The sequence below is a fragment of the Anomaloglossus baeobatrachus genome, unplaced genomic scaffold, assembly GCF_048569485.1.
Source record: "Anomaloglossus baeobatrachus isolate aAnoBae1 unplaced genomic scaffold, aAnoBae1.hap1 Scaffold_139, whole genome shotgun sequence".
NCBI classification, from domain to species: domain Eukaryota; kingdom Metazoa; phylum Chordata; class Amphibia; order Anura; family Aromobatidae; genus Anomaloglossus; species Anomaloglossus baeobatrachus.
Window position 1 is genome coordinate 301,803 of NW_027441909.1, and position 26,933 is coordinate 328,735.

General features: G+C 48.0%; 1 protein-coding gene across 1 annotated transcript in view; it reads right to left on the bottom strand.

Annotated features, from left to right (window-relative positions):
* The window catches only part of LOC142260615 (uncharacterized), an 89,628-nt gene extending 63,854 nt beyond the window's left edge, over nucleotides 1-25,774 (bottom strand). Inside the window, 9 exon segments of the mRNA XM_075332008.1 lie at nucleotides 732-1,000; nucleotides 2,727-2,924; nucleotides 3,141-3,280; nucleotides 3,394-3,584; nucleotides 3,667-3,781; nucleotides 10,144-10,222; nucleotides 22,651-22,865; nucleotides 23,330-25,639; nucleotides 25,642-25,774. Of these exon segments, the coding sequence (XP_075188123.1) occupies nucleotides 732-1,000; nucleotides 2,727-2,924; nucleotides 3,141-3,280; nucleotides 3,394-3,584; nucleotides 3,667-3,781; nucleotides 10,144-10,222; nucleotides 22,651-22,865; nucleotides 23,330-25,639; nucleotides 25,642-25,774 (3,650 nt within the window).
* Nucleotides 25,775-26,933: the final 1,159 nt, after the last annotated feature.

The following is a 26,933-nucleotide window of genomic DNA, read 5'->3' on the forward strand; positions in this document are numbered from 1 at the left end:
GCTGCAAAGGAGCATTCTGTGACGAAAGCAAAGTTTGAAGGAGAAAATTATTATTTCAAGTAAAAATCATTATTTCTAACCTCGTCAATGTCTGGACTATATTTTGTATTCATTATGCAACTCATTTGATAAATAAAAGTATGATTTTTCATGAGAAAAGACAAAATTGTCTTGGTGACCCCAAACCTTTGAACTGTAGTGTGTACATATATAGTACAGGCACCATTGACACTTCTATGGGCATTATTGTGACTTGTATGTACTTTATCGCTTTGGGAAACACAGGAGACCACGTGTGTATGCTGCTGACACTCGGAAAAAAAAGTTGACTCCTTTTCAGCATAGTTACCCACCAACCGGAGCCAAGGTGGTCAGGTTTGGCTTCCTGAAAGTAGGAGGTGGACATGGCGTCTGGGTTCCGACCCGTCTCTACCTTCAATCTTTCCAATTTTTCTTTCAGATTCTGCTTGTGAGGCAAACAGTGTAATTACCCACTTATCCCATCTAAAGTCTAAGAGAACAGGGTGAAACCTGTCACACAGTACCCTTTCTGGTTTGCAGGGCAAGACTCCAACCTCCAACACATGAAGAGGTGAGCAGGCAGACAGTCCTTGCCCCTTCCCCTCCAGCGCGATTGTCCACCACAGCGAGATGGTGCCAGGAGCAGACGGTCCACACCCCCAGGATCTCTATCCAGTCACTCAATGCATGAAAAGAAAGCAAGATTTTACCTGAGAATATCTCCCTTGTTGAGGTTGAGTAAAACACTGTAGCCCCTAAACTCAGGTTCACAAGGACAGGTCTCGCCATGATTTTGTAGGTCCTGGTACATTTCCTTTAGGCTCTGCAAACACTTTGTCAAATTCTCATTATTTATTTTGGGATCAAATGAGGACATCGGCTCCTCACAAAGCTCATATGCACAGTGAATGTGAAACCGCATACACTTCTCCATCAAAGACACAGTAAATTTATCACACAAGTGCTGCTGTGTAATATCCTAAAAAGAAAAGAAAAATAAGAAAAATTCTACACACCTAATATAAAACATGAGTCATTGCTAACCCTCGTTGCCCTGCTTTACCGTCCCATATCCTCCCCTTTAAGACTGGAGGGGAAAATAACATTTTTCACCTTTTTGCCTCAATCTGTCATTCCTTGTACAATTTCTCTGTATTTATATACTTCTCTATATTTTTACTTTCTTAAGGTCATTAATTAATTCATCTGCTTCTGGCACTTCACTGACTACCCACTTCTTAAAGGGATTGTCCAGATTTGAGATGAAAGTCTGCAGTCACTCTGGAGTTCTGAATCTTAACAGAGCATGAACCGTAAATCGGTCAGGATTCCCCGATGCCAATAGCAAAAGTGGGTGGTCACATGACCACAAATATAAGATATACATACTTACGGCCACACTCAGACTAGACATGAGCGGCCTTGCTCAATACAAGTGAATTGAGTGAGGTCGAGTAAGTCTAGTCGGCACGTGAATGCATGTATGCAAACTGAATACTAGTGGTCATATAAATACTTGCTCTCATCACCGGAGAATTCGGAGCGTGCATGCACTGTAAGGACTCAGAAGTTTAGTCACTAAAAGTGACTGCAGGCTTTCATCTAAAACCGAGACAAACCCTTTAACAAACTGAAGCCTTGCTTGAATAATGGTGGTGTCACACACAGCGACGACGACATCGCTGCTAAGTCGCCATTTTCTGTGACGTAGCAACAACTTCAACAGCGACGTCGCTGTGTGTGACACATTACAACGATCAGACCCCTGCTGCGAGATCGCTGCTCGCTCTTGAATATTTCAGGTCATTTTTTGATCGATTCTATCCCGCTGCGCCACATGCATCCTTGTGTTTAACACAGCAGCAGCGACGGTCGCGACGACTTTGAAGGCAGTGACGTAGGACTGAAGGCAGAACACGGGCGTGTTTTTGCGGTGTATTTTACAACGCCCCCACGACTCCGATTGGTGGTCATAACAGCGTTCCGATTGGGTAACTTGCCGAAGGCGTTACAGCGATTTAATTTTTTAAGTTCCATTCTTTGTTCCACGTAGTAGAGTCTCTGTCTGGTGTTGCTAGTGTGTCGTTCTTTGTGTCTTCCTTTGTTTGGCATGGTCACCCAATCAGGCGCCGCTGTAGTGATCACCAATCGGAACAGAGGGGCGTGAAAAAGGCAACGCAAAAGCGCTGTAGCGATCACCAATCGGAACAGAGGGGCGTGAAAAGAGGCAACGCAAAACATGTCTAGGAGTAAACACCCCGCCTCTATCAAGGTCTGAGTCATCGCACAGCGACGCGTGTGACACGTCCCAACGACCGTCGAGGTCGCTATGATCGCTGCTCCGTCTCTGCTGAAAATTACATGTTTGACAGCTAACTAGCGATCATGTAAGGTTGCTGTTACGTCACAGGAAATGGTGACGTAACAGCGACGTTGTTGTCGTTGTGTATGAACCCAGCTTAAGGGATCTATTAACACCATTTCTTTTTCTCTTTGTTTTCTCTAATCCAGTTATCACAAAAAAATAACAATTCTAGCAGCAAAGCGATCACATCATTCTGATTTATTTTTTTATTCCTAAACTACAGTAATATCTCTAAAATTAAACTTAGTTAACAATTTGACATTAGTCTGGTTAAAAAGTCATCCGGATTAGCCAAGAAAAACTATTTGATAAATACATAGCTTTCAGTAAAGCTTCTCACCTTCCGTATTCCACGTGTTCGGTTCCAAACAAAATCATACCAATCTCGGTAATTATCCTCTCCCTGATCCATGATATTGGTCACCATATAATCCATAGTCATACACAGCACTGGTAACGGGCGCAATTCATGTGCTAGGGGCTCCTCTTGATCTGCAGAAGATCGACTGTATTCTTTTATGGCAGCCGCATGGTCCAACTTTGAAAGGAAGGAATTATGCAAGTTATTTTCCATCCATAATGTAGACCATTAATAGTAAACAGAACATTAAAAATTATACCAATAACTGACCTTTTTTGGGTGATAAACATGACATGCTCAAAACATTTGGAGGAAGGAAGAGGAAGGATACAGTTGTAAAAGTGCTGTAGAATATGTTGGCGCTACTGAAGTAAAAGTTAATTTAATAATTACCTTGTCTGTTCCTGGAAGGAACTCATAGATGCTAAGTTGATTGCGAGTATCCCGCATGTATCTCTCCTTTTCAGGGCACATGTCAGGACAGGTTCCCACAAAAACTTTGGCTTGATCTAACCCAGTTCGTTTAACTCGAGCTACAAAAATAGGAGAAACGTGATTAGAAAATGTGCATTTCTTTTATGGTTACAAAAAAAAACTTCTTTAGTTACTCAAATAATTGCAAAACTTTCACAGATCCTTTCAATACCTTGTCTCAATATCTTGTCCCTCTGGTCTAGGAGACGATATTTCTCCTCGGAGGTCTCTGCTGCCATTCCCACAAGATGCAGAAGTGAAGGAGGCAAAGACACCGCAGAGTCAGAAGGTGGTGATGGGATATCAGTATTTTGAACACCAAACTGAAGATTTTTGGGAAATGTAGCCTTTTTAAGAGAAGATCTGAAATACAGCCAAAAAATAGTTTAGAATAAGGGTGAAAAAAAAGGTTGTAATTGTATGATTCTGAGTGTTTTAGAATTACCCCTTTAGTCCTTGGAGAAGAGGTTTGCATACAGGCGAAACGGCTGGAATACCTTTTTGCTCACTTTGTCTGACTTCTCTCTCCACCGTTTGAGCCCCTTTTTTCTTTGCAGGACCTAAAAAGAAGGGAATTTTGTTTACTTACCGTAAATTCCTTTTCTTCTAGCTCCTATTGGGAGACCCAGACAATTGGGTGTATAGCGTCTGCCTCCGGAGGCCACACAAAGTATCACACTTGAAAAAGTGTAACCCCTTCCCTCTGCCTATACACCCTCCCGTGGATCACGGGCTCCTCAGTTTTGGTGCAAAAGCAGGAAGGAGGAAACTTATAAATTGGTCTAGGGTAAATTCAATCCGAAGGATGTTCGGAGAACTGAAGACCATAACCCAAAAAAATAACCAGCCCAAAGGGCACAGGGGTGGGTGCTGGGTCTCCCAATAGGAGCTAGAAGAAAAGGAATTTACGGTAAGTAAACAAAATTCCCTTCTTCTTTGTCGCTCCATTGGGAGACCCAGACAATTGGGACGTCCAAGAGCAGTCCCTGGGTGGGTAAAAGAATACCTCAATAAAAAGAGCCGAAAAAGGCCCCCTCTTACCGGTGGGCAACCGCCGCCTGGAGGACTCGCCTACCGAGACTGGCGTCTGCCGAAGCATAGGTATGCACTTGATAGTGCTTCGTGAAAGTGTGCAGACTAGACCACGTAGCTGCCTGACACACCTGCTGAACCGTTGCCCGGTGCCGCAATGCCCAGGACGCACCTACAGCTCTGGTAGAATGGCCTTTCAGCCCTGAAGGGAGCGGAAGGCCCGAAGAACGGTAGGCCTCGAGAATCGGTTCCTTGATCCACCGAGCCAAGGTCGACTTGGAGGCCTGAGAGTCCATACGCTGGCCAGCGACAAGGACAAAAAGCGCATCTGAATGGCGCAGGGGGTGCCGTGCGAGACACGTAGAACCGGAGTGCTCTCACTAGGCCCAAAGAGTGCAAAACCTTTTCACACTGGTGAATTGGATTAGGGCAACAGGAAGGCAAGGAGATATCCTGATTTAGATGAAAAGGAGATACCACCTTAGAGAGAAATTCCGGGACAGAACGAAGAACCACCTTATCCTGGTGGAAAAACCAGGAAGGGAGCCTTGCATGACCGTGCTGCAAGGTCAGACACTCTCTGAAGAGATGTGACTGTCCCCAGGAAGGCCACTTTCTGTGAAAGACGGGAGAGAGAGACATCCCGCAGCAGCTCAAAAGGCGGCTTTTGAAGAGCCGTCAGGACTCTGCTAAGATACCAGGGTTCCAACGGACGTTTGTAAGGTGGAACCATGTGGCAGACCCCCTGCAGGAACGTGCGGACCTGCGGAAGCCTGGCTAGACGCTTTTGAAAGAAAAAACACGGAGAGCATGGATACTTGGCCCTAGAGAGAGAGTCGAGGGACAAACCCTTGTCCATTCCAAATTGTAGGAATGAAAGGAATGTGGGTAAGGTAAACGGCCATGGAGGAAAGCCGTTATCAGCGTACCAGGATAGAAAGACTTGCCAAGACCTGTAATAGATCTTGGCGGACGTTGGCTTCCTGGCTTGTCTCGTGGTGGCAATGACATCCTGAGATAACCCTGAAGACTCTAGGAGTCAGGGGCCAATGGCCCCTAGTCAAGTTGAGGGCCACAGAATTTCAGATGGAAAAAACGGGCCTTGTGACAGCAAGTCTGGGCGGTCTGGAAGTGCCCACGGTTGACCCACCGTAAGATGCCCCAGATCCGGATACCACGACCGTCTCGGCCAGTCTGGGCGACGAGAATGGCGCGACGGCAGTCGGACCCGATCATGCGTAGTACCCTGGGCAGCATCGCCAGAGGGGGAAACACATAAGGCAGTCGAAACTGCGACCAATCCTGGACAAAAGCGTCCGCTGCCAGAGGTCTGTGATCCTGAGACCGTGCCATGAAGGCCGGGACCTTGAGAGATCGACGTCCTGCGTTCCTCAGGGGCGATGGATCTCTTGAAGCACTTCTGGGTGCAGAGACCATTCCCACGCGTCCATGTCTGATGACTGAAAAACGACTGCTTCCCAGTTTTCTACGCCCGGGATGTGAACTGCGGAGATGGTGGAGCCTGTGGTTTCCACCCACTGCAGAATCCGCCGGACTTCCTGGAAGGCTTGACGACTGCGAGTGCCGCCTTGGTTCGTGAACGGCACTGCCTCCATAGCTGCAACCATCTTCCCCAGGAAGTGCATGAGGCGCCTTAAAGGGTGTGACTGACTCCGAAGAAGTGATTGCACCCCCGCCTGCAGGGAAAGCTGTTTGTCCATGGAGAGTCCCAGAGCAACGTGTTGACACGCCACCTGAGCAGGGGCCCAGAGGTTCTGAAGAAACGAGCCGCAGGACGAGAACTGAACTCTATCCTGTAACCATGAGACAGAATGTTTCTCACCCATCGGTCTTGAACTTGTGGCCACCAGGCGCCGCCAAAGCGGGAGAGCCTGCCACCGACCGGGGATACGGCTAGGGTAGACCGGGGGCCTGAGGAGGCCGATTTGGAGGCAGTGCCCCCTGCGGCCTATTGGTGTCGTGACGTGGGCCGCCACGCATATGAGCTCCTCTGGCCTTTCTCCGGCCTGTTGGACGAAGAAGAATGTGGCTTGGCGGAGGGACGAAAGGACCGAAACCTCGATGGGATTTTTCTTTGCTGAGGTCTCTTAGGTTTGGACTGGGGTAAGGAGGAGACCTTTCCCTTGGATTCCTTAATAATAACATCCCATCGTTCGCCAAATAAACGGTCGCCAGAAAAAAGGTAAACCAGTTAAGAACCTTTTTTGAAGCCGAGTCTGGTTCCCATTCGCGCAGCCACATGGCCCTGCGAACTGCCACGGAGTTAGCATATGCTACAGCCGTGCGGCTAGTGGAGTCCCGGACGGCGTTCATGTCGCAGGACGAAAAGGCTGATGCCCGAGAGTCAAAGACGGAACATGCGGAGCAAAATTCCATGTGACAGCATTAAACTCCTTCAGACAAGCCTAGATTGCTTGGAGAGCCCACACGGCTGTGAAGGCCGGGGCGAAAGACGTGCCCGTGGCCTCATAGATGGACTTCGCCAAGAGCTCTATCTGTCTGTCAGTGGCATCCTTCAGGGATGAGCCATTTGCAACAGACACCACGGACCTAGCAGCCAATTTGGAGACTGGAGGATCCATTTTGGGAGAATGAGCCCAACTCTTACCGACGTCAGATGGAAAGGGGTAACGCGTGTCAGTGTGACGTTTAACCCATCCCTGAAGTTAGAGTGATCAAAAAACGTATTGTACGTTTGGGGAACCAAAACTGGTGTTTCTCCTGCTGAGAAGCCGACTCCTCTACAGGAGGAGGCGGAGGAGAGCGAACCAGCACCTGGATGATGGATCGAGATAAGATCATTTACTAAGGCGTCCCCCTCAGGAGTATCAAGGTTAAGGGTGAAGTCAGGGCCAGAGCCCTGAGCTCCCCCGTCCGCCTCGTCTTCCTGAGAGTCCTCAAGCTGGGATCCTAGCAGCGTGAGGAAGTCGGGGAAGAGTCCCAGCGAGACCGCTTAGCCGGCCTTGGACTGCGGTCCGGGCAGGAGTCCTCCGCCTGAGACCTAGGGCTCAACCTGGGAGCGCGCTGCGGCGCTAACCAAGCGGGGCCTGAATGAAACAAGCTAACCGGGCCAGGGCCTGTGAAAGGTCCGGTCTGGACTGCAATGCCTCAAGGAGCTTAGAAGACCATTTGATCATATGAAAATGACTGAGGGCCAACACCGGTGACTCTGTCCCTGCAGCCTGCTCAGGGGGAGCAGGGGGGTCTACATGAGCCGAGGGGCCCACCAGTGCCCGAGGCTCCGGCTGAGCAAGCGAGGCAGGAGTCCAGCATTGCTCACAGTGAGGGTAGGTGGATCCCGCAGGTAACATAACCCCACAAGAGGTACAGACCGCGAGAAAAACCTGTGCCTGTTGTCTCCTAGGAGAGAGACCACTGAAGGTAAATGTGCTTGCACCCCTGAACAAAGGGTATACAGTCTGTCCGAACAGAAATATATATAATATATACATATGTATCCGGCACCCTAGGGGGACCAGCACCGAGTGCTGCGTTCACCCTGAGCTCCCCTGAGAAGCACCCACTGGCAGAATGCCAGAAAATGGCCGCCGGAGCTCTCAGGGGAGGAGTGGGGCCGAGGGCGGCGCCAGCAAAGAGCGGGAGTCTGAGTTCCCCACAGTGGTCAGTGAGGGGGGAGGAAGACATGCAGGATGTTCTAGCCCTCACATCCGACGTCATGTCGGTAATCCCGCCCTTACCCCTGACAGGCAGGCCCGGGGGCGGGATTTTCGCGACTAGGCCGCGGTGAAGCCGGGGACTAAATTTGAGGCCGCGCCCGACCAGCAGGCCCGGTCGGCGCGGAAGTCCACCTGCCTCCTCAGTTTTACAACTACCGCGGCTTCCGGGAAGAAGGTGCGCTCCCTGTACAGTCCCCAATGGGGACGCAGAGTACCTTTAAGTAGCAGGGCCCGGTCCCTGGGGTTGAAGAGGCTCCGATCCGGCAGGTTCCACCAGGGGCTGCGGATGGAGCACGGTCCCATTCAATGGATGACCGCTCAGGTCCCACTTCTCCCAGCCGCATAAGGGATGGTGAAGGAAACGGCCTGTGACTCCAGCCTCCGTACCCGCAATGGGTACCGTCTGGGGTCCCCACAGTGGCCAGTGAGGGGGGAGGAAGACATGCAGGATGCTCCAGCCGTCACATCCGACATCATGTCGGCAATCCCGGCCTTACCCCTGACAGGCAGGCCCAGGGGCGGGATTTTCGCGACTAGGCCTCTTTGAAGCCGGGGACTAAATTTGAGGCCGCGCCCGACAAGCAGGCCCGGTCGGCGCGGAAGTCCACCTGTCTCCTCAGTGTTACGACTACCGCGGCTTCCGGGAAGAAGGTGCGCTCCCTGTACAGTCCCCGAAGGGGACACAGAGTACCTTTAAGTAGCAGGGCCCGGTCCCTAGGGTTGAAAAGGCTCCGGTCCGGCAGGTTCCACCAGGGGCTGCGGATGGAGCACGGTCCCAGCAAATGGATGACCGCTCAGGATCCCACTTCTCCCAGAGCCGCATAAGGGATGGTGAAGGAAAACGGCATGTGGCTCCAGCCTTTGTACCCGCAATGGGTACCTCAACCTTAACAACACCGCCGACATAGTGGGGTGAGAAGGGAGCATGCCGGGGACCCCGTGGGGGTCCACTTTTCTTCCAACCGACAACTAAGTTATGAGAATGCATGAGTGGATGTGTGCCTCCTTCCACACAAAGCATAAAACTGAGGAGCCCGTGATCCACGGGAGGGTGTATAGGCAGAGGGGAGGGGTTACACTTTTTAAAGTGTAATACTTTGTGTGGCCTCCGGAGGCAGAAGCTATACACCCAATTGTCTGGGTCTCCCAATGGAGCGACAAAGAAATATGAAGTATTAGGCTAGGTTCACAGGTCCTGCAACCATCCGTTATCATGGATTTATTAGCAAAAAAATTCTGCAAAAACAACTTTTTTGTCTGTTAAATAACGGATGTCGGCCGGATCAGTTTTTAACATGTGGAGTCTACGGGGGATGGTTGTAAAAGGATAAGGCACAGCCAATATAGTGGAGGTATATCGAGGTGCACTTGTTGGTTTCCAAACCGTAAGTCAATCAAACAGGTTCAAGGCACTCTCAAGGGTTAATTTTCATATAATTTATTCCAAAATAGTTTTAAACATGTGACGTTTCAGCCACTAGATGGCCTTCATCAGACAACTGGTATCATAAACTGGCCAAAATTGGAGTGTCAAGGCAACGGTGTCCACCGCTATGCTGCGTCCACAGCATAGCGGTGGACACCGTTGCCTTGACAGTCCAATTTTGGACAGTTTATGATACCAGTTGTCTGATGAAGGCCACCTAGTGGCTGAAACGTCACACGTTTAAAACTATTTTGGAATAAATTATATGAAAATTAACCCTTGAGAGTGCCTTGTACCTGTTTGATTGACTTATGCGGGATGGATCCGTTAATGGATTACTATTTATCGTCCATTTGTAATGGATCCGTTAAGAAAACAACAGACCCGTTACAAATGCAAGTACAACGGATGTCTAAATAGCAATCCATTAATGGATATGTTGTCCATAGACTCCCATGACAAAAAAAAAAACCACAACGGATCCAGCAGAAATCAGTTTCCCAACCAGATGACTACAGGACACATGAACTTAGCCTTACAGAGATTAAGAGCCCAGGCACATCATGGCTCTAACACTAGAACTGTAATATGTCACCTGTATGTCTGTATATCAATCATGTCTGCTCCATTCCACGCCATTTGATTGAGATTCTTCAATAAAAGTGTTGTTTCTCTTGCATACTAACTTAATAATGAGATTCTATACAGTGGCGCCACATGGCGGTACATACATCTAACACATAAATGAGGCGATTTAAACACTCACTAGTTTTTTTCCGTTGCCAAAAACCAACAGCGTCTTTGTATAGTTCTTTTACTGATTTCTTGGCCACAGCTGCAGAGTTCTGTAAAGACATAGACAACATCCCAAATGTGATTCTATTTTTCCCAAAAAAATCATTAAATAAGTTAATTTTTTTTCAAGCAAGTGAAAACTTCAAGTTTTTCATGCAGATACCACTTCAGGAATAAACAGATTTTTTTTTGTTTTCAAATCCTGAAGAATTTGGTTACCATTTTGTTAATGTTACCTGAAGCAACTTTTTAACGTTTCTTGTTGCTACTCTATATAAATGTTTTGGAGGGGGTGTTTTTTTTACTTTATAAACAATAAAACATGCATTTTTTTCTGCAAAAAAAAATGCTAAAACAAGAAAAATCTCCAGGCATTTTCCAACCATTTTCAAAGGGAACCGGTCACCAGTTTTTCAGCCTATAAGCTGAGGCCACCACCACCGGTGCTCTTATATACAGTATTCTAACATATAAGAACGCAGGCCGCTGTGTAGAACATAAACACTTTATAATACTCACCTAATGGTCACGCTGCGGTGGATTTGGGTCAGATGGGTATCTCCGTTGTCCGGTGCCTCCTCTTTCGGCCATCTTTGTTGTCCTTTTTCTGTCGCCGGGGAGCATGACGCGTCATACGTCATCCACACTTGCCGGCATTGAGGTCCTGCACAGGCGCACTTTGATCTGCCCTGAGCAGGGCAGATCAAAGTATTGCAGTGCGCCTGCGCGGGACCGGCGAGTGTGTATTACGTAGGATGCGTCATGCACAGAAGCTTCAGAAGGAGGACGAAGATGGCCGAAAGAGGAGGCGCCGGCACAAGACAACAGAGACGCCCATCTGACCCAAATACACCGTAGCGCGACTGTTAGGTGAGTATTCTAAAGTGTTTTTTATGTTCTACACAGCGGCCTGGGCTCTTATATACAGCATGTTAGAATGCTGTATATAACAGCCCGGTGTTGGTGGCCATAGTTTATAGGCCGAAAAACTGGTGACAGGTTCCCTTTAAGCCTTCTTATTGACTTGTATTGTAACATTTGGAGCGTCTTCCTAGCAGAAAAAGCCCGAAGAATGGTCTGCTCACTTCTTTTACCCACTTTTTTTGAAAAAAGTTAAAAGACCCTCAAAAGCCTGAACTTATGAAAAGCAAGTCACTTTTACATCAAAAAGAATAGGAAGATTGGAGGGGTTTTTTAAGGCAATTTTCTGAGATAATCTGATCAAAACAAGGTTTAAAAAAAAAAAAAAAGAAAAAAGCCATGTTAACATACCCTTATGTATACAGATTTACAAATACATATGTTTTACCTGCCTAAGAGGACTAAACCACTAAGGTTTGGTTAGTAAGTGTACTAATAGGGCCCGATTCTCAAATTTTTCATGCCTACTGGTGTAAAGTTTTAAAAAGTTGTCATGTTTTGGCAAAAAATTTTGCAGCTTTTGGTGTTGTCATCTCACACTATTTTTCTTCAGCTAGAAACAAAGTGAATAGAGCCGGGGCATGACAACAAGCCGTGGAGTTTGCTACACCACAAAACTAACGCTAGCAGGGAGTGGGGTAGGATTTAGGGCAAGGCGTACACAAAGGTTCGCGCCACTTCTCTGACTGAACTGATCCAGGAAGAGGCATGCCCCTCAACAAGATAGGGGTGAACAATGCTGGTCTAGTGGTCTTGATAAATGAGGAGAGTCTGACTCCAGTACAGCCCCTCAGCAAGACCGGGGTGAATAGCGCTGGTCTATTGCTCTTGAATCAGGCCTATAGTTCCTAATCAAACTACAATTCTGCAAGAATGATTCTAGGAAAGCTGCAGAGCAAACAAAAGGGTCTTATCTAAGGAGACAGGGGAGAATAAACAGGATTCGCTCTCCTTGTGAGGTTGTGAAGACGCAACACTGATGAGATCTGGATGGTGTGGCAGCTGTTGCAAGGACCATTTGGTTAGGGCAAGTTCACACACTGCATTTTTTTGACGCTGCGTTTTTTGCCGCAAAAAACGCACAAAAATGCACCCGTGGCAAAAAAACGCAGCAAAAAAAAGCATGTGTTTTTAATGCGTTTCTGTGCATTTTTTGCTTCGGTTTTACTCACTGCATTTTTATGTTGTTTTTTTTTTATGAGTGAACAATGCCATTAAAGATTGTTGAAAAAAAAATGTCTGATGTCATTTCCTTCTTCAATATGTTCTTCATTCTCCACTAGTGTATGCAGGAGAGCAGACAGCTGCAGAACTACAAGGCTCAACATGCTCCATCCAGGACCGTATGCAGGAACGAGAGGCAGGAGGAGCAGAACTACAAGGCTCAGCATACTCCATCCACCAGTGTGTCAGGTTTCCGGGTTTTCCAGTTCTCTTTTGCATGAGCTTGCCCTCGGTTATCATGGAGTTTTATGTTCTGTTGCCCTACTTCCTGTCCAGCTGCTTAAAAGGCCGCCTCTAAGCCTAGTCCAGTGCCTGAGTATACTGCTTGCTGTGTGCTCCTGCTTTGCTGCTGCTGCTACTTCTTGATTACCTTTGGATCCTCCTGAAAGTCTACCGATCGACTCTGGACCATACCCGGTTTCTTCAAGCTGTGCCCGGACTCCGTCTGCCGTCTTTGGTCAGCACGTCTGCCCGGTTTCTTCCGGCTCATAACCATTCTGGACTTTCATCCCGTACGGACACTTCTGGACTTTACCATTTGCCCCTTGTGTCCCGGCTGCGGCGCATTTAGGCCTTCCGGGGTTGATTGCCGGACAGTCCCTGTATAGGGGTTCGCTCTGGTGGTCTCCCTGGGGGAGTCCGGTGCGTGGCCCCGGGAATCCCCTTCGCTCCGTTTCGGAAAGGTATTTTCATGTGTTTGTTATACTGTGTATTTCTGTTGTGTATCTACCGTGGTTACATATTATAAACATCTTGTACCACAAACTCGTCTCTGGTTGTCATTGCCCTAACGCTATCGAAATCCTCAGAACATACAAGAGTATTACATTATACTCAGGCTCTAAGAGGATTTCGCTGGGGCAATGTCTGAGACACGAGTAGATCAGCTTTTTTCCATGATTAGCTCCTTGCAGCAGGAGATGGAGGCGGTGCAAACTAAACTTAGAGATGTGGAGGCACAGCTGGGCCATGATCACCAGGTACTGGGTCCGGCTATACAGGATTTGCAAGTCAGAGTGGAGGCTCAGGAAGCCGGCCCCACTACGTCCGTATCAGCTGCCGGTATGCCTAGGTTACCCCCATTCCGTTTCAATGGTGACCGTAGTCAGTTTCGGGGATTTGTGAACCAGTGTATACTGTTTTTTGATGTACATGCTGATTATTACCGTTCTGACCGGTCAAAAGTGTTATGTATAATCATGTTATTAACCTCACGAGCACTGGCTTGGGCTAATCCTATGATAGAGAATCGGGACATCCGTTTAAATCACCTGGATGACTTTCTGACCGCAATGGCGCAGATGTTTGATGATCCGAATCGCCGTGCTACCGCTGAATCGGCTCTCCTTTCCTTACGTCAGGGAAAGCGGTCTGTCGTCGAATACGCCACTGAATTTAAGAGGTTAGTGGTAGACACCGACTGGGGAAACAATGCATTATTGTCTGTTTTCAGAAAGGGTTTGTCCGGTACCATCAAGGACGAGTTAGCTCGTTCCGAATCTCCAGGGGATTTTGAACTGTTTCTCCAGCACTGTGTGCGTATTGATACCCGCTTGACGGAACGTAGACAGGAAAAATGGGCAGCTGTAAACCGTGTAAACAACTTTGCATTTCCTTCCAGAGAACCCGCTCTCAGGACGCCACGGGAGGCCGAGGACGTTCCTATGCAAGTGGACTCTCTGCAAAAGCGAGAGACCAATGAACGTCGCGAACACCGGCTCCGTGAGCGTTTGTGTTTCTATTGCGGTCAATCGGATCATTTCTTGATCGACTGCCCGAAACGTCCGAATCGCCCAAATAAGATATTGGCAGCCATGGCAGAGTGTGACAACACGGACGCAGAGTCCGAGATCTCTGAGGCAAGTGGACACTTGGATGCGGTATTTCCCTTGACTGTAATGTCAACCTCACCGAAGGACTCGGAAGGGAAATATACCCATTGTTCGCTCCCCATTCAGATCCGGTGGGAGGGACAGCTAATACCTACCTCTGCAATGATAGATTCTGGGGCAGGGGGAAATTTCATGGACTCCTCTTTTGCCAGGAAACACGGTATCCGGACTCAGCAAAGATCCTCACCGGTTACCATGGAGACGGTAGACGGATCTCCGTTAATCTCTGGACCAGTTGATCGGGAAACCGTACCGCTAGAATGCGTCATGAAGCCAGGTCAGCAGGAGACCCTTGTTTTCATGTTAATTTCTTCTCCTCATTTTCCGATTATTTTAGGTATTCCGTGGCTACGGTCTACAAATCCGGTCATCGATTGGGAAACTAAGGAAATATCCTTCCCACCGCAGAGTATTCCGACCATTAGTCCAACTGTTCCGGTTTCAGTAACACCAAATGCGGAGGGCACTGTACAGGTACCTGTTCTACCCCCGGTGTATAATGACTTTGCGGACATATGCGACAAAAGAAAAGCCGATCGGCTTCCACCGCATAGACCGTATGATTGCCCCATAGACTTACTCCCAGGGGCGGAGATCCCGTTTGGTCATGTCTACCCGTTGGCGGCACCTGAGCTAGAAGCACTAAAAGAATACATTGATGAAAGTCTAGCTAAGGGATTTATTCGTCCGTCTACCTCACCAGCAGGGGCACCCATCTTTTTCGTGAAAAAGAAAGAGGGGACTCTGAGACCCTGTATTGACTACCGGGAACTGAATAAAATAACCATCCGGAACCGGTATCCGTTACCGTTGATTCCTGAGCTATTGGAGAGGGTCCAACAGGCAAAAATATTCACCAAATTGGATCTCCGTGGGGCATACAATCTACTCCGCATACGTCCCGGAGACGAGTGGAAGACCGCGTTCCGATGTCGGTATGGACATTTTGAGTACCTAGTGATGCCTTTTGGACTTTGTAACGCTCCCGCGGCTTTCCAACATCTAGTTAATGATATTTTTAGGGATATCATGGACCAATTCATGGTGATTTATCTGGACGATATCCTAATCTTTTCTGATTCCCTACAGGAACACCAGGAGCACGTCAAGACCGTACTTACCCGGCTGAGGGACAACCACCTGTACATCAAACTGGAGAAATGCGAGTTCCATTGCTCACGAATACAATTCTTAGGTTATGTCATCTCTCCTCAGGGACTGAACATGGAGTCTGGCAAAATACAAGCAATTCTAGACTGGCCGGAACCGGGGAACATCAAAGAGGTACAACGCTTTGTCGGTTTTGCCAACTTTTACCGACGTTTTATCCGTAATTTTTCAGAGATCGTTCGTCCCATCACTCTGTTAACCAAGAAAGGACAGAAGTTTGTGTGGTCCGCCCAGGCCCAGGAAGCCTTCCATCGTCTCAAGGTTTGTTTTACCTCAGCGCCGATATTGGTACATCCGAATCCCGCACTTCCCTTTATCGTGGAAGTCGACGCTTCCGACTACGCATTAGGGGCCATCCTTTCTCAAAGGACTGGGGACAAGAGTCTCTTACATCCGTGTGCTTTCTTTTCCCGCCGGTTGTCCCCTGCAGAAAGGAACTATGACATTGCGGACAAGGAATTGTTAGCGATTATTTCCGCTTTCAAGGAATGGAGACACCACTTACAGGGAGCCGCGCAGCAAGTGATAGTACTCACAGATCATCGTAATCTGGAATTTCTTAAGTCTGCCAGGTGCCTGTCTCCACGGCAAGCCCGTTGGAGCCTATTCCTTAACCAGTTCAATTTTGTCGTTACATACCGTCCAGGTTCACGTAATGGGAAAGCCGATGCCTTGTCCCGAATCCACGCCGTGGACTCCGTGCCTGGAACCCCGTCTCAGACCGTGTTATCGGATGCCAATTTCGTTGGAGTAATCCAGGACCAGGACTTGTGGAAGGACATCAAGCTGGCCTATGATGGTGACGTATTTCTTGCTGCCCCCCCGAATGATGTAACTCTTGTTCTTCGGAATGGTGTGTGGTTGACAGAACGACGCATTTATGTCCCGGAGGCCGTAAGACTTCAGGTTCTCAAGTTGGTCCATGACTCCGTGTTGGCTGGTCATAGGGGGGTACAGAAGACGCAGGAATTCCTCAGCCGTTTTTTCTGGTGGCCTACCTGTTTAAAGGATGTAAAGGACTATGTCCACTCATGTGTGGTTTGTGCCCGGTGCAAGGTTCCTCGTGTGGCTCCTACGGGACTCCTCCAACCGTTACCCGTGCCATCTCGCCCTTGGGGGTCTATCTCAATGGATTTTATTGTGGAGTTGCCCGTCTCAGACGGTCACAATACCATTTTAGTGGTGGTGGATCGGTTGACTAAAGCTGCTCACTTTATTCCGTGTGCCGGTCTTCCCTCAGCCGCAGAGACAGTGGATTTGGTTATCCAGAACGTATTCCGATTGCATGGGGTACCAGACGAGATCATCTCTGACCGGGGCGTGCAGTTCACGTCTAGGTTCTGGAAGGGGTTTTGTACGGCACTCCAGATTGATGTCTGTTTGTCTTCTGCATACCATCCTCAGACAAATGGGCAAACCGAACGGACCAATCAAACCCTGGAACAATACCTTCGATGTTATGTCAGCCATCTGCAGGACGATTGGTTGAAGATGCTTCCGTTGGCGGAGTTTTCGTATAACAACACTCAGAGCAGCTCCACTAAGGTAACGCCCTTTTTTGCTAACTTGGGTTACCATCCGACTATTTTGCCTAGGTCACCGGTTGCGGTCTCAGTGCCTGCGGTGGAGGACAGATTGACAGAGCTATGACAAAATCTGGAGGTTCTGAAAGACACTGTGGCTACAGCTCAGGAGCGTTACAAGAGGTCGGCAGACACTCACCGGAAACCGGCACCCATGTATAAGGTAGGGGACTCTGTATGGTTGTCCACCAAGAACCTGAGATTGGGTGTCCCTTCGCAGAAGCTGGGACAAAAATTCATCGGTCCGTTTAAGATCACCGGGATCGTGAGCCCTGTGGCCTGTCGGCTGCGGTTACCGCACCATCTCAAGGTACACCCGGTCTTTCATGTTTCTCTCCTCAAATCCGTCTCTCCCAATACGTTTCATGGTCGTGTCGTGCCTCCTCCTCCGCCTGTGATGGTCGACGGCGAGGAGCAGTTCGTGGTTGAGGACATTATTGACTCCCGGCTCCATCGTCGTCGGCTTCAGTATCTGGTACGTTGGCAGGGGTACGCCCCCGAGGACGATTCCTGGGAACCGGTGGGTAACATTCGAGCTCCCCGGAAGATCGCTCAGTTTCATCGACGGTACCCGGACAAGCCAGGCCCTGACCCGTCCTGAGGCCGTTTCTGGGGGGGGGAGTGATGTCAGGTTTCCGGGTTTTCCAGTTCTCTTTTGCATGAGCTTGCCCTCGGTTATCATGGAGTTTTATGTTCTGTTGCCCTACTTCCTGTCCAGCTGCTTAAAAGGCCGCCTCTAAGCCTAGTCCAGTGCCTGAGTATACTGCTTGCTGTGTGCTCCTGCTTTGCTGCTGCTGCTACTTCTTGATTACCTTTGGATCCTCCTGAAAGTCTACCGATCGACTCTGGACCATACCCGGTTTCTTCAAGCTGTGCCCGGACTCCGTCTGCCGTCTTTGGTCAGCACGTCTGCCCGGTTTCTTCCGGCTCATAACCATTCTGGACTTTCATCCCGTACGGACACTTCTGGACTTTACCATTTGCCCCTTGTGTCCCGGCTGCGGCGCATTTAGGCCTTCCGGGGTTGATTGCCGGACAGTCCCTGTATAGGGGTTCGCTCTGGTGGTCTCCCTGGGGGAGTCCGGTGCGTGGCCCCGGGAATCCCCTTCGCTCCGTTTCGGAAAGGTATTTTCATGTGTTTGTTATACTGTGTATTTCTGTTGTGTATCTACCGTGGTTACATATTATAAACATCTTGTACCACAAACTCGTCTCTGGTTGTCATTGCCCTAACGCTATCGAAATCCTCAGAACATACAAGAGTATTACATAGTGTATGCAGGAGAGCAGACAGCAGCTGCAGAACTACAAGGCTCAGCATGCTTCATCCAGGACTGCATTCTGGAGGGAGAGGCAGGGGGAGCAGAACTACAAGGCTCAGCATGCTCCATCCACTAGTGTATGCAGGAGAGCAGACAGCAGCTGCAGAACTACAAGGCTCAGCATCCTCCATCCAATACTGTATGCAGGAGTTTTTTGCCTTAAAAAAAAAATAGCGTGTGCTTCGCCATATTTTTGTATGCTAGCCAGGTACCGCAGGCAGGTACGGGCTGCCCCCAACTCCCAGCTGCCTATTTGTACCCGGCTGGGAACCAAAAATATAGGGAAGCCTTTTTTTTTTTCAATTATTTTATGAAATAATTAAACAAAAAAAAAATGACGTGGGCTTCGCCCAATTTTTGAGTCCAGCCAGGTACAACTAGGCAGCTGGGGATTGGAATCTGCAGTACAGGGTGCCCAAGTTTTCTGGGCACCCCCGGTGCGAATTGCAGTCTGCAGCCGCCCCAGAAAATGGCGCTTTCATATAAGCGCCATCTTCTGGCACTGTATCCAACTCTTCCAGCTGCCCTGATGCCGGGTGGCTTGCTGGGTAATAATGGGGTTAGGGCTAGCTGTATATTATCAACTGGCCCTAAGCCAGAAATTCATAGTGTCACGCCAATATTAGACAGGGCCACCATGAATTTCTAGTAACGATAAAAAAAACACGACAGAAAAATATTTTTATTAGAAATAAAACACAACACAATTAGTGACTCCCATCTTTATTGATATAAAGAAGACCCCCCTCCGCAGTAATCCTGGGTCAGGGTCCCGCGATATCCAATCCAGATCCAATATCATCTGATCAGTTTGCTGGAAGGCAAAGCGATCAGATGATGTGTCAGGTTCAAGGATGTGAATCACATCACACATCAGCTGATTGTATAAACGGCGTTTATACAATCAGCTGATGCATCAGTAGGAAAAAAAAACAAAAAACTACACATCTCTGTGCTGACTCCCGTCCGATCGCTGCAGGACCCTGCGGTAATCAGCTGATGAAGTCTCCTGACCGCATCAGCTGTTTAAAAGCCGGCCGGGTGGTAAAAAGCTGGCCTCACCGCGAGACTTATACGATCAGCTGATGTGTCAGGTGACCGCATCCGCTGATCACCGCCAGGTCCTGCAGCTATCGGACGTGCCCGGGAGTCTGCACACAGCCGGAGCAAGGGTGGCAGTACCGGGAGAGGAGCTGGGAGCAGACATGTCGGGAGTCTGCAGACAGGTGAATATGACATTTTTTTTTTCTATCATTCACTTCTGATTTCGCAGCTCCTTCCACCTCCGGTGGCAGTACCGGGAGAATTCACGCTTCTGTGTTTACCAACAGAAGGAATCCTCTTCCTGTACATGTCACTGTACTACCCACCCCTTGCGTTTATAGCTGCGTTTTTAGTCATAGAAACGCACTAAAACGCAGCTATATTTGCGTTTTTCATTGCGTTTTTCAACATCTCATTGAATTCAATGGGAGGAAAACGCAGTGAAAAGCGCAAACAAAATTGACATGCTGCATTTTTGTGGGCACCACAAAAACGTAGCTAAAAAAACTCAGACTTTGCTGGTGAAGCAAAGTCATGCAGTGTTCTGAACAAAAACGCACTCGAAAAACGGGCAAAAACGCCGAGAAAAATGCACTGTGTGCACATAGCCTTACATGGTGAAATCCTGATGAAGAAGTTGGATTACTTTCAAAAGCGTCGAATAAACGGCCCATAAACTGCATCTGTGTACTTGGATCCCTTCCTGCAGGAGCGCAGATTAAACTACTTTTTTTCCTCAATATCCTTTAATTGTGAAAGAATCACGGGGATGAATCTGTAGAATTTAAATGAATAAAACAGGTGCACGATACCCATCACTAACGCTTGGAAGCTGGGAGATATGTAAAAACGTGATGTCACCAACCTCACTCAGATCCCAATACAAAACCAAATTACCTCTTTAACCAATGACGCTGCAATCAATGGTATAAGCATATTATTATTTTTTTTTTTACTCACATGGCCTGCAATCAAAGGCCCGTGAAGTAGGAGTTCGTTTCAAAGGACTCTCCAAGGAGCAGCTGATTGAGGCGCTAGAAGGAGTCTGCTCGCAAAATGACGTGGAGGAAGGATCCTCACAGCAAAGGGAGGAAAGACTGGAGCTGGAGGTGAATACCCAAAAAAGTCAATGGGTTGTGTGGTACGAGGAAAAGATGGCACTGCTTGGAGATGAGGCCACCATAGAAGATAAGAGGGAGGCCATGCGTGGAGCTGAAGAGAAGGAGCGCAGGATGGAGGAGATGGCATTGCTGGATAAGCAGCTCGCTGTGGAAGCCGCGAGAGGTTCCAGACAGACTGTAACCCCAGCACCCATCATGAGGGAACTTCCCAGGGTGTCCCGCAAAGACTTTAAGCCGTTTAATGAGGCTGCAGGCGACATTGAGGGCTTCTTCCAGGACTTTGAGCATCAGTGTCGATTAATGGAAGTCCCGGACAGGGAGCGTGTCCGGCATCTGGTTGGGCTCCTAGAGGGGGGAGCTGCTGAAGCCTATAGAGCTATGGACCCTCGGTGGAACTGTGAGTATGCGGATATTAAACAGACTATTCTAGAACATTATGCTGTGACCCCAGACACTTACAGGACTCAGTTCCGTGCTTTAGCCTGTGATGGGGAAGTGTCTTTTAAGATATATGCTCATAGACTCAAACAAATATGTAATCGCTGGCTGGAGGCAGAGGAGGCCTTATCTTGGGAGACCTTCCTGCAGGTCATCCTAAAAGAACAATTCTTTGCCCAGTGCCCCGCTGAGATCCGGGAATGGGTGCGTGAGAGAAAACCAGCGACAGTGGAGGAAGCTGCTGCTCTAGCTGATGAGGTGCTCACCATCAAGCCTCAGTGGAGGGTTCTGTTGGAGGATGGAGAGACGCCTAACAGCTCCACAACACCGGATGCCCCCAGTTATTCTGTCCCCATTGTTCCCCGTTCCTCTAAGCCACCACATGTTGATACCCGTGTTAATGTGCCTCCAGTTGCTTCTACTGCACTTTCTGGAATACGCCGGGGAGAGGAAGTAACAGAGCGCAGGTGTTATGTTTGTAGGCATCCCGGGCATTTGTAGGCCTCATGCCCAGCCAGCCCATGGAGAAATCATCCTCAAACCCCTACAGCACCTTCCGGTGGGAGCCGGCCTCCAAGTTCCCCTACCCCTTACCCAAGAGGACGCCTTGGATGGAGGGAGACCCAGCTCAGATGCTATCAATGTGGACAGCCAGGGCATCGGCAAGTCTCCTGCCCAGCTGTTCAAATGAGGACTGATCCTGCACCCAATCGGATTGTTAATTATTTACAGCCCAGTGCCATGGAGGAAGATGTGGCACCGTTATGTGAGGACTGGCCTAGTGACTCAGCCCCCCATGTTGCACCACCAGGAGTTTACGGGGTGCGACCCGCAGTTATGACGACTTCTGCTCATCGAGGTAAGCACTTGCAGGAGGTTGTGCTGGATGGACAGAGACTTGTTGGATTTTGTGACTCGGGTGCTTTCCTCACACTGGCTGATCCCCGAGTGGTTCGGCCTGAGGCAATCCATAGAGGACCTGGGATTGTCATTGAACTGGCTGGTGGACAATGGAGGACTATTCCCACAGCCACTGTGGATCTGAGCTTTGGTTTTGGGGTCCGGCGATGTGTGGTTGGGGTGATGGGTGGTCTGCCTGCAGCTGTTCTCCTGGGCAATGATGTGGGAGAGCTACGATGCCAATTCGTGGCTGCATGAAGCCACATGTAAGTAACGCTCTGCCTGTGTGTACTTAACCAGTGACCTGTAGAGGTCCCTAGTACGTACACAAGTTGGGAGGGGGAGGGATTGTGAAGATGTAATTTACCCTCTCACTGTATATGCTGTACAGATTCCTATTTCAAGCTGGGTTCTTTGTCTTATTTGAACTACGTCTGTGTACATTTCTATTGTTGTAGGTAATCCCCCCCCTAAAATGCAAGGTTATATCCTCTTGAGGCACTTCCATCCCTGGGAGTAGGGGGAGGTGGGCCTAGAGTCCAACTAGTGTAAACTCTGCTTACCTGGGAGATTCAGGCAGAGTGAGCTGAAACTTGAAGGGAGCAGGAGCTCCAGCCTGTGTGGCTGTGGACACGGACGGAGCTAGGCCTGTGTGGCGGCCCGTGGGATTGTGTGGAACACTTTGGACTACTGTAAGGACGATTGCTTTGTAATCCGGTCCGAGGATTGTCAAGAAGGGCCCCCGAATCTGTTTTACGTGGACTTATCGTGTGCTGTTCCTGTATTCCTGTTAATAAACCTGTTGGATCGTTCCTCAGCCTGTTGTCTCTCCTTGCTCTGCTGTACACCCCGTCACAGTTATTAAATTGGATAGATGCCATTTTTTGCTTTATCCTGCAGTTTATACGCAGAATCTTCCCATATTTCTTAAAGAAATCCTCCATGATGTTTTTTTTATTAAATTTATTAGGCACATTCCTAATAAAAAAAGTGGTCATCTCACTGGGGGAGACTGGAACAGTGTGTTGAGCACCAGCAGAACGTTCTCCTTTGCTAGCCACAGAGCTTGAGGGGATAGCTGTTAAAAAAAAAACAAGACTTTACAAAAGAAGGAGACATATATAATGACACAGACAAATAAGGGTTTTCCCATTCTAAAATGGTGTGTGTATAGGTTTACTCTAGGAGAAAAATAAGATTAAAGTTAGTAACCCTCCGCAGGTGCAGCTTTCTGATGCTTTCCCCACTCTGCGGTAGTGACATCACAGGGCTCAGTGGTGATGCTCATGAAGACACAAGACACTGAGCCGAAGGATTGACTGCAGCCATCATGTCTGTTGTAATTGTGACGTCACCACTGCAGCCCATCAACAAAGACTGGCTGGAAAAGTGGAGGGTCAGTAACAGATTTTTATCTGAGCACTGTGTAGCCTCCAAGACAATATCAGACAACGCTACAGTTCAGGATTTATTTTTTTATAATATAATTGGTTACGGACATAATATAACAGAAAATGTACTTTTGGAAAAAAAAGCTCTCACCTTGAATTTCAGGCAGCAGCTCACCTTCTTCCAGTAAGGGTCGAATTCTTCCAGGTATCAACTCACTAGGACCAGGTGACGAATAGTCTCTGGGAGATCCTTGCTGGTTTGGCCCCAAAAAGGAAACCATTCTGGTAGATGTTGTATGACCTGTACCTTGCAAATGGGACTTATTAAAAGTCACTTGACTTGATAAACTCGCTGGGCTAGTTTTAACAGATTCAGTTTGATTGGGAGTAGAAATTGGTCTTACAATTGGTTGAGTTTTTGATGGAGAATCGGCATCGGTCACCTTGGCCTGTGGAGTAACGTTATCTGTTTTTTTAATTTCTTTTCCCCGATGAGTTTTCATTTGACTTTTTACAACATCAAACAAGCTCCTGACATAGATGTTTGCTCCTCCTTTTAAATCCCGGTTCAATCGACCAGCCCTCTTGACAGGTGGATGTTCGCTATGGGGATCTGAAGAAGCTTCACCTGAGATGGCGACATCATTTCTACGTGGTGAACGAACATACTCCGGTTTTCTTTTTACTCCTTTTTGTCCCTCCTCTCTTCTTGGCTCTTCAACAAAACTAGTAAAACTACTATTGGCACTTGCAAATGAAGGTCTGGGTGTTCCTGCTTCACTTTTGTTTTTCTTCTCTGAAGACATAGAGAAGAAGTTGATGTTCCCAGATGTCGATGACGTTGTAGGAGCTCCAAATAGGGGTGGATCTTTTGACTCGTTTTTACTTGACATGCTAAAAGATGATGCCGATGTTTCATCTAATTTATTTGCTCCCGGTAGGATTGGTTTGAAAGTTGTATGAGCGGGAGGTTTGAAACTGTGCTCTGAATTGGAGGCTACCTGTGTAAAAGTGGAGTCCGCAGCACTAGAACTGGTACTTATTTGTGTCGTGGTACCAAATACACTTCCAGTCTGCACAGTGGAAATATTTGAGGACTGACCAAAAATTGACATTTTCTCAGTGGCTGCTGTCTTGCTAACTTGTGCAGATTGTGCAATTCCAAATGCAGAAGATGGTTGTGCACTGATAGAACCAGATTCTTGCTTACTAAATGGAGGTTGGAAGCCAGGAGACTGACCAAAAATATTACTTTGTCCACTGTTTACCTGTCCAAATGCAGACACTTGGCTACTACTATTTGGCCCAGATTGCGTAGAACCTGCCTGACTAAAACTTTGTCCAGTCACATTCTGCGCAAACATAGGTGTCTGGGTCGGGTTGGAGGGTGTCTGGCCAAACAAAAATCTATTACTAGGGGATTGTTGTCCAAATTGTGGACCTTGATTTGAGCCATCCTCAGACTGTCTAGATGCTGCTGATGACTCAGATGTTGCCTGGGAAAATATAGAAGTATTGCTTCCAAAGGGGGAGGCTGACTGGCTAGTTGTAGGCTGTGTAAAGAAAGATGCAGATTGGTTAGTAGTCGCTTGGGCAAAGAGAGATGTAGATTGACTAGATGGTACTTGGGCAAAAGGAGATGCAGATTTACTGGGAGTAATTTGTCCAAATATAGATGATTGATTGTTACTGCTTTGTCCAAACGATGGCGCAGGTGGCCCCGTAGAAGTCTGCCCAAATGCAGGTAGCGTTTGAGTATTGGTTGTCTGTCCAAAGAGGGAAGATGACTGTCCGGTAGTTGCCAGCCCAAACACAGGACCAGTTTGTCCCAAAGACTGTTGTGCAAAAGTAGTAGAAGCCTGATTATTAGCAGTCTGTCCAAAGGTAAAGCCAGACTGTCTTGTTGTAACCTGTCCAAAGGCTGGTGCAGATGGAGCAGAAGAAACCTGGCCAAATGCAGGAGCGGTTAGACCAGATGTTGTCTGTCCAAACACAGGTGGTGACTGACTAGGGGTGCTCTGCCCAAATATTGGCGTAAACTGTGCAGACGTGCCCTGCCCAAACGCAGGTGCCGACTGATTAGTGGATTGTCCAAATGAAGGAGCAGACTGCCCTGAGCTGGACTGTCCGAACAGCGGAGCTGTCTGTCCAGATGTTGCTAGTCCAAACACTGATGTATTAGCTGTGTGCCCAAAGGTAGGAGCAGACTGCCCAGCGGTGGCCTGCCCAAATATAGAATTAGACTGGCCAGAAGGAGCCTGACCAAACAGTGCCCCTGAAGAAGAACCCTGGCCAAATGTAGGGGCCGACAGTCCACCACTTGCCTGGCCAAATGCTGGAGTAGTTTGAACAGAATTAGTCTGTCCAAAGATAGAAGAAGATTGGCTTAAAGTATTCTGACCAAAAACAGACTGGTTGTTACCGAGCTGTCCAAACATAGGGGCTGACTGGCCAGTAGAGGCTGTCCAAATGTAGGGGCAGGCTGTACAGTTGCATTTTGGCCAAATAATGTTGTCTGCCCAAACATAGCTGCATTCTGATTTTGTGTATTGGGGTTTGTGGTTTGTTGTCCACCGAACACATTGCTATTGTTCATGGTTTGTGAGGAAAGAAAACTTGCGCCTTGTACACCTAAGAAACATATAGAAATGTAAGATTAAAATCTCAAGAAAGGTTGATCCTATCTAGACAGTATTGTACTGTGACAGTTCTCAATTCAGCAACATTAAAGGGAACTTATTTCTTACAAAAATACAATTTACACCAGTGCATAGAGTGGTAATCAGCAGGTAAATAGCATTGAAATCCTATCTGCCAGGTTTAGTGGGAGTGATTAAGTTCAAATGCTTTTTAGCTAAAAATTCATGCATTTAAAAATCATAAATTCCCATCTTCAAGATCCTATCCCAATATGTAGATGTAATAAAAATAATAACATTAGCAGATACCTTCAATTAGAAATGTAATATAGTTCGCCTACTATAGCTATGTCTCTTACCTCATGTGTGGGGGTGTGGGTGTCACGTTAAACTTAAGCTGGGTTTACACACTGCAACATCTCAAACGACATCGCTGTAACGTCACCGGTTTGGTGACGCAATAGCGATGTTGTTTGCGATGTTGCAGTGTGTGAAACCTATCAGCGACCCGGCCCCTGCTGTGAAGTTGCTGGAAGTTGCTGATCGCTACAAATCGTTCAGGACCATTCCTAGGTCCTTTGTTTCCAGCTGTGCAGCATGCATCGCTGGAAAGTTTCAGTGTGTGAAAGACTTTGCAGAGACTTTGTTAGCAACTTCCCTTTCAAAAGGCTGCTTATCAACGCCCCCAACAACCAGCTAGGTCGCTCTGCAGGTCCGGATCGCTGTTGAGTTGTTGGCCAGGTTTGCCTGTTTGAACAGCTCACCAGAGACTTAGCAGAGACTTAGGGAGGTCGCTGTTACGTCACAAAACCGGTGACGTTACAGCGATGTCCTTTGCGATGTTGCAGTGTGTAAACCCAGCTTTAGGAACCAGTACTCCACTAACTACCTGGTAAATATTTCACTACCATGTGTATCTCTGTGTCGATTCTGACACTTTAGATCTGAAAATAAGGAGCGCTGATAGTGTAACACCAAAGTGATCAGTGGGGTACACCTGGAAAATATACACTCACCTGGATCAGTTGTGACAGTCACAACCACTAGTGCGCATGAGATAATGGCGTCTGCTGCAGCCCCACGTGGATAAGCATACAAGATAAGGCAGAAAAGGGG